The sequence below is a fragment of the Nicotiana tabacum genome, chromosome 17, assembly GCF_000715075.1.
Source record: "Nicotiana tabacum cultivar K326 chromosome 17, ASM71507v2, whole genome shotgun sequence".
NCBI lineage: Eukaryota > Viridiplantae > Streptophyta > Magnoliopsida > Solanales > Solanaceae > Nicotiana > Nicotiana tabacum.
The window spans coordinates 110,428,093-110,435,594 of NC_134096.1; the positions used below are offsets into that span (position 1 = coordinate 110,428,093).

The following is a 7,502-nucleotide window of genomic DNA, read 5'->3' on the forward strand; positions in this document are numbered from 1 at the left end:
CTATAAACAATTACATTGAAACTCCAGTTGAAAGATTGTATTAGTGATTGGACAAAGCCCTACAGGCTAAAAAGAAGAGAAATGCATGTTCAGGCGATCGATGGAAAAAATATTTCTTTCTCCTTTCTTTCTGAAGAAGCATAATTAAACCTTCACGAAACAGTGAAACAAAAAAGACACTTAATTAGCCACTTAAACGCACTTCATTAATTCCAAAATACTTTTAAGTTGTCCTATTATAAGTTGTGTCAAAATATTATTCATTTGCCTTGAATGAAATACAGTTTAGATACCACCCAAAAAAAGTTCAGATATAATTTATTTTTACTCTAAACCCTTCCACAACACAATAATCAAAATATGACACCAAATGTTTCTCAAAGAATATAAAACAATTTGTATTTTTCACCTATTCTTTTCATAGCCATGCCAGATACAAAATTGACAAATAAATTGGATCCGAGATTGTTTGATTTAACAGATCCTCACTCTTAGTAAAATGGAACACGATTATTCATTCAATATGACAAATTCTTTGAAGGTCCACAATATCGTATTTTGATATTTGTTCACAACACATTATGTTTTCTTTAATAAACTCATGGTAATAAAACAATAGAAATTACAGCATCGGTCAACATAAACATAAAAATAAATGTTGCTACAATCCTGAGTTAGCACAAGGGAAGAGAAGTCATTCCGTCCATCCCAGTAGTAGAAATCAGGTCTAAACCATGAGAATTTCCCTTCAGAGCTAGAGCCACGAAAACTGCTCTCGTCTTTGAACTTCAGATAATATGCTGAGAAAACTATCATAAGCTTTATGTTATTCTGTTAATGGAGAGAGCAAATCTCCACGGACAGGCATAACTGTACATTAAGAGAGGCTTCCAGATTCTGATCGACCCCAAACTAGCACCAGATGCATATGCATTGTCATATCAAATTCCAAGAGCGATGATATGCTTCTTAAAGGAAGCCTTTAAACATCATCACATCCACGCGGTTGCTATGGAAAGGGGAAAGATCAAATCTAGGAGTCATCCAATTCAACAATTTGTGCTCTTCTTTCAGCAGCTTTCTTCCTGATGAAGATGCCCCATCTCAAGGCAGCTTTGAGTTTGAGCCACCCGACAACGGCCTTACCTGAAGAACGTGTCCGGTCCTCATCAAAACCGAAGGTAGAAGACATGTTGGGCATGTATGATGATCCATACTGGTAATTCTCTTCTCCAACACTAGAAGAAGCATGACCTTGTCCCATGCTGAAAATACGGAGCAGATGTTGCATGTCCTCATTTTCAAGCATCTCATGACTTCTCATACGTATTTCTTCCTCTGTTAAGAAGTCTTCAGCTCCCCTATATGGATTAGGCGTGCTAGCAGCAAAATAGCTAGACATTGACGGCTGTGGTGGGCGAAGAGCCAGCATGCTCTCACTTCCATGTGGCTGAGCTTGCTGTGACGTACCTAGCAAATGGTTCTGAGGAGGAAATGAAGCACCATTTACCTGCATGTTGCCATTTAGATGAGGCTGCATGGTATATCTGCTACTGAGGCTATCATTATACCCTGTTAACAATGAAATATTCATGTTATATGAAGTCATAAATTGGTAGAACTATAAAAATCCAAGGGACAAATGAGGTCATAGTATATCTGGTCAATTAGCTTGCTTGAGGATTTATTGACACATACAATAACAGCAAGTCTTAGGAGCTGGTTAAACAGGTAATTGCAGTGCTTAAACTAGGTATCCTTCACATTCTGCAAAGCAATAAACAGTGCAGGTCGAGAGACCTCCTTCTATGTTAAACAAATTGCCAAGGTATACATTATCTACTAACAATAAAATCGAAAAAATTGGATAGTTATTGAGAAGTTGGTTTGAGCATCAAATAATGGTTCTATGGTAAATTGTTAAAAGAATTTGAGACCTTGAAGTTTGTAATGTATTAATTCAGAAGTGTATCAAACATTTTGGGATGCCTTAAAATAGGAAGTGTCATGTAAATTTGGAACAAAAGGAGTAAATATGATATGATTCAACAACCTGCTTATTCACAGGAAATCAATTGATATAAAACTTGGCATCCAATATTCGCGCTTATGTTTTTTTTTTTTCAGTTTGGAAACTTTTCTTCTTGTTAAGATACTCGTCTAGTGAGGATTTATTCTTCAATCACCGAAAAATCACACAAAGACCCTAAACAGCAACAAAAGCAGAGTGCGCAGAGTTCAACACAATTCATGAAGAACATATGGTAGGTGGTGAGGAATTATTGTTCCAATCACCCAGGAATCACACAGAGAAGCCCAAACAGCAGTAAAAGCAGAGCAGGCAGAATTTACACTTTAACAGTAACACATATCTTAGGCAATAATGCATATTAATACCTCCCATATTCAGTCCTGTATTCATAGCAGGCTGCTCCGATGAAATTGAAGCTGGAAGACTTGGTAAATTAATTTGTTGATCAAAAGAGGTCGAATGGTTCTGAGAGCCAATTGTAAGATCATTTTGAGAAGTAACTGAGGGTTTATTCTGGCCCAGGCTTAAAAGAGATTTTCCATCATACTCAACGACATGCATCCAGTTTTCATATGCCTTCTTGACTAAAGTATCCACATATACCTGCAAATATTGTTTGATGTTTGCTTAAGCACTTCCTCACACATACTTGGAAAATATAACATCCAAAAGGTCAATTAAAGCAAATCATAGCAACACTCAGAAACTCCAATCACCACTACTACTTTGCAAAGTTATGAAATGTCACAGAGAAAAAAGGAATAAGTTCAGAGCACTTTCAACTATTGTGGCAATTCAGGAGGTTGCAATTAGAGTGCCTGTTTTTTTCCTTCTTTTCTTAAGCATGTTTAGATGAATCCAAGAGACCGAATTACACAAAAGAGAGAACTGGCTACAGATTGCAAACCTTCTGATTTTCTGAAAGAGAATCAACTGAATGATACTGCCCACCAGAGATTAAACCACATAACTCGTAGATATTGTTAAAGACAACACCAACATTTCTCATATCATCAGGATAATAGACATAAAGCTTCCCACCTAGAACACAGGTTTTTGCATGCTCCACAAGAGCATCCCACATCTTATTTGACATTCCACTTCCCAGGATCTGTGATAACAAGATGAAAAACCCAAAAAAGAGGGAACATTAATATACAACTAAATTTATCATTCTATTTCTCCAACTTGTCAAGTTTAAAAATCTTACATTACGGAGCCTCTGCGAGTCTCTCACAACAAGTCGCAGGAAGTCTTCCACTTTATGTATACCAGCTTTATTTAGCCTCTTATGGAAGGATCCATCTTTCCCTATCTTTTCCAATCTCCAAACCTCATCATCTAATGCAGGTGGATAATGTTTCTTGTACACTGCAAGGAAACAGTCACATAGAGTTACTACAAACCTCAACAAACATAATTGTAGTTTCCATACAAAAAAGGGCACACTATATGGGCTTACATTCTCCTCTATGATCCTTGACAGTGAAGGCATCCGTTTTTGCCTCACGGATGCGAATTCCCTCACAACAACCTGATGCAACTTTTAAGCCTAGCCTGAACTTTCTGCTTCTGATCCAGCTGGAGTTGTCAGTAAACGTCAACTCACCAAGAGTGCCAACACCGTCCTTCAATATCACTTGCAATTCTCCAGTAAGAAGAGGCCTTTTTCCTTCGCGCTCCTTTACTATATGAGACTCAAATTTTTCTTGAGTCCAGCCATCATCATCCTCGTCATTGAAATCTCCTTCAAGCACAACAATATCTAGTTTAACTGAGGACTCTGGACCTGATGTTACAACATGGTTTGTATTTCCATCAATCAAGACAATATGTATCGCAGAACCCTGCTCTCCTTCTACTTTTCCTCCTGTGAAGAGAGGTAGTGACAGTTTGGACCGAAACTGAAGCTGCAAATTTCTCCCATCAGGTCCTTCAATTCTTTTTGGAGAAACCCTGTATGGTTATCGTAAAATTCAATCCCAAAACAGAGTGGACAGCCAATTAAAACAAAATACATTAGAAGCTCAACCAGGCTTTCAGTCATGCTAATGCTTGGAATATTAGTTCACATTTTTTGTCATCATCCAATGGAACATTCCCCATACATATAGACATCCTTGAAAAGTGTAGAAAATAAGACTTGTGCTCTGAAAGAATTAGTGAAGATATGTGAAGCCATACCTTGCATTAAGTTTAGCAGGACCAAGTTTAGCCAAAGCACGCTCAACTTCTTCACTAACCTGTGAACACAACTGGACGTTCATAAATAAGAAAACAAAAGCCAGTATAGAAGAGAGCTTGTGCAAGTACAACAAGAATGGACAAGTTTGCATAGTCTGGCCATCCCCAACAGAAAATATGAGCACTATTCTGCACCCTGTACTGTCTCAAAACAATGTAGAGACTCATGGGCTGGTTAACAAGCCCATGGAGATGCAAAGGTTTCAAGTACATGCACATAAGGCATAAATAGCTCAGCTTTTACAGCTAAAAGGGCACAACCTTGAGTTGAGGCCACGTTAACATGCATGAGTCCAACAAAAGAACTACTGAAAGAACAACTAGAGTGCAGATACACTTAAAGTATGTTATCCTATCAAATATAAGACACAGAAGTATATTTCGTGCACCCAGTAAGCATTTTATATGAAAATTTAAAGCTATTTTACTCCAGAAATTATGCAGATAAGCAGGATATAGAGACAGCTCTCGTTGATTGATCATTGAGAGAGAGAGAGAGAGAGAGAGAGACAGAGAGAGAGAGAGAGGTTCCCAGTGAAAATTCTACAATGATCAAAGCACACATATATTTAGTAGAAGTTTCAGCATATGAGATAAATGGTCTATTACTTAATAATCCAGCTCAAATATCTTTCACCGGCTTTATTCCGTGAGAAGTAAAATCTGTCGCACTGAGTCATACTGGAAATATGTATCATGCCCCAGTAGTTATATAATTAAGAATCGAACTTTCATATCTACTAATTGGTTGGTTGTCTAAGTGAAACTTCACATAAGTAATGTCCAATGAATAGGAAGAGAATTTTGAAGGGCCTAATAATCTTACAACTCTTCGAAGAATTGGTTCCAGTGATGAGCAGAGTTTCTGCAGACTGTCCACCTTTAGCGCTTCAACAATGACACTGCAGTAACCATGTACTTTTCAATAAACGGTGCTACAGTTACCATGAATAGGCACAGAAATATGAGTAAATCTATAACAGGTACTAAATTTCAGCTTTTCAAAAAAAAAATATTAGACATCCAGGTCACATGATTTCATACCAGATGACACCACAGCAAACAATCAACAGAACTAAAGACTTCTAAAATGAGAAGCTTTTACTGGTTACTTCGTAAGATAAGATGAACACAGTTGATGGACCATAACAAATAGGCCATAGTTAGAGAGGCATCTGCCACTCAGACACTCAGAGGAAACTAAAGCATTTGTAGGATTACAAACCCCAGGTGAGGACTTCCCTTGGGAAGCTCAAGTATGCCCATGGCTACAAGATATAGAGACAACTCTCCCTCTGAATGATGATTGAGAAGAATGAAAACCCTATTGACAACTAACGGTGAGGAATCCCATTTGAAAGCAGACTAGTGCACCACTCCCAGTCCTGTGGGACTGTGGCAGATGCCGTCCTTAAATATTCATTGCGAGCCATTTGTCACAAGCTCAAAACCTTTCAATTCACATCCTAGAATGACACAAATTCTTAAAATGTTGCTTATGAATTAGGCACTATGAGCCTCTTCTCATTTTGTACTCTCAGCATACAGCACTACGAACCTCTTCTATTTGTATCATAGCCCCTCACCACTACTTTAAATGGAGTGCTTGCAGTTATGAACCAAAACAAAGAACAAGCTACTTATCGAGACAGATTCAATTAAAATGTTCCTTCTCTTGCAGTCAACATCCTTATCCTCAATCTTGAGAATTAAAAACAACCAATAAAGAAAGCTCTCACTATCTTTCCATCCAAGGATCTTGATAATTATACCTCATTTTTTTATAGGTATCTTGATAATAACACCTCATACCTCAAACATATTCATTAAGATCAGATTTTTCTTATTAAAAATTACAATTTCCACCACCCCACAAAACATAACCATCATTCTCCACATCTTCACAACAATTCTCACAATACCCTACTAACTACTCTACAATTTCTTATTATCAAATTCAAAATCCCAGCAAAGTTTACATGATGACCAATTACACCAACTGTGAGCACAGTACTAAGATTTGCTAAAAAATAAAAAATAAACGAACAATTAAAGAATAACAAAAAACCCTTAACAAAAGAATTTAAAAAGCTTTTTTTTGTGTGTGTAAATTACCTAGCAAGAGCAGGTCTTTTCCTTTCAGGTTGACCTTCCTCACTACTACTTGGATCCAAAGCACGTTTGTCCACATACCTCGTTTGCATTTTCTTACTAAACACTCTTCTTCTTCAACTATATCTGTTTTCAGATCTGATCTAAAGTTTCTTTTTTTTTCTTTGTTTAATTTTTGAATTGTTTGTAGTGAGGACTTTCTTTTTTCACTGGATAAGATTCCAACGGCAAAAAGAAAGAAAGAAAAAGGAGCGAAAAAGGGGAAAGCGGGAAAAATTGAAAGAAGAAAGAAGATGAAGAGAGGTTTCTCGGAAAGTTCAAGGAAATAACATTGGACTTTCGTATGATGGCACTAGCTGTTAACTAAAGTTTCTATTTTGATGGCTGCTGGTTTTGGTTTTGGCTTGTACACTGGTATATATCTAACGCGTGGGTTTTTCCATTTGACGCGCTTATTTTGATCTGTCACTTTTGTCCTTTTCAATTTAAATTATCCCTACTTTACCTCTTATTTTTCTTCGAAAACCTAATTATATTCTAAGTTGCAATAATTCATCAAATGCGTGTAGTGTATATGATATAACGTTGATCCGATAAGTCAAAAAAGAAATTAGATCAAATGTTTAGACATTTCGTCAATAAAATATTTTTTTAAAATGTGATGATTTTCATCAAATGTCATTATATGACTATTATGTCGACCAGAGGTAATAAACGTCAAGATTTCAAACCAGTCTTTAAATTAAGATTTGAGATGTATAACTTATTATTTTATATGAAAAGTCATTTTATTAGAGCAATTTATGCATAAGTAAAGGAGTAGTCCATTGGTCCACCATTAGTGTGCTTTCCACAACAAAATTGATGACACTAGAAATAATAATTGTCAATCAATGATTATTATATTCAGCATTATTGATTACCTTAAACAAATGTTGTTGAGCGAGTAGTCAAGTAATTAGAGCTAGTGAAGTAATTTAATATTTAAAAGTGCGTGAACTTGAGGTAGGTTATTGGAAAGTGCCAATAAATGGTGATAATATTTGGTTGTTAATGGACTACGTACTCTCTAGAGTCTAGTCAATGGTCCTTTCAGTTTGTAAATTAAAAGCTT

At 36.4% G+C, this 7,502-nt stretch overlaps 1 protein-coding gene across 2 annotated transcripts; it reads right to left on the reverse strand.

Moving 5' to 3' along the window:
- Nucleotides 1-491: 491 nt before the first annotated feature.
- On the reverse strand, nt 492-6,782 carry LOC107771176 (calmodulin-binding protein 60 B). Of its 2 annotated transcripts, none has more exons than XM_016590507.2 (8): nt 6,392-6,782; nt 5,103-5,178; nt 4,217-4,275; nt 3,495-3,988; nt 3,243-3,403; nt 2,940-3,143; nt 2,398-2,635; nt 492-1,572 (listed from the first exon to the last, which is right to left on the reverse strand). In XM_016590507.2, exons 1-8 carry the CDS (start codon nt 6,478-6,480, stop codon nt 1,034-1,036), a joined length of 1,860 nt encoding a protein of 619 aa, XP_016445993.1. In that variant the 5' UTR covers nt 6,481-6,782; the 3' UTR covers nt 492-1,033. The 2 variants fall into 2 exon arrangements, with proteins under 2 accessions (XP_016445993.1, XP_016445992.1); XM_016590506.2 differs by having other exon boundaries at nt 4,217-4,287; nt 6,392-6,774.
- Nucleotides 6,783-7,502: the final 720 nt, after the last annotated feature.

Excerpts from the sequence above, each read along its gene's own strand:
- LOC107771176 (XM_016590506.2), bottom strand. The coding sequence starts at position 6,480 with ATGCAAACGAGGTATGTGGACAAACGTGCTTTGGATCCAAGTAGTAGT. Across the intron at positions 5,179-6,391 it reads AAAAGACCTGCTCTTGCTAG|TGTCATTGTTGAAGCGCTAA; the intron begins GTAATTTACACA and ends TGGTTACTGCAG. Across the intron at positions 3,989-4,216 it reads CCTGCTAAACTTAATGCAAG|GGTTTCTCCAAAAAGAATTG; the intron begins GTATGGCTTCAC and ends ATAACCATACAG.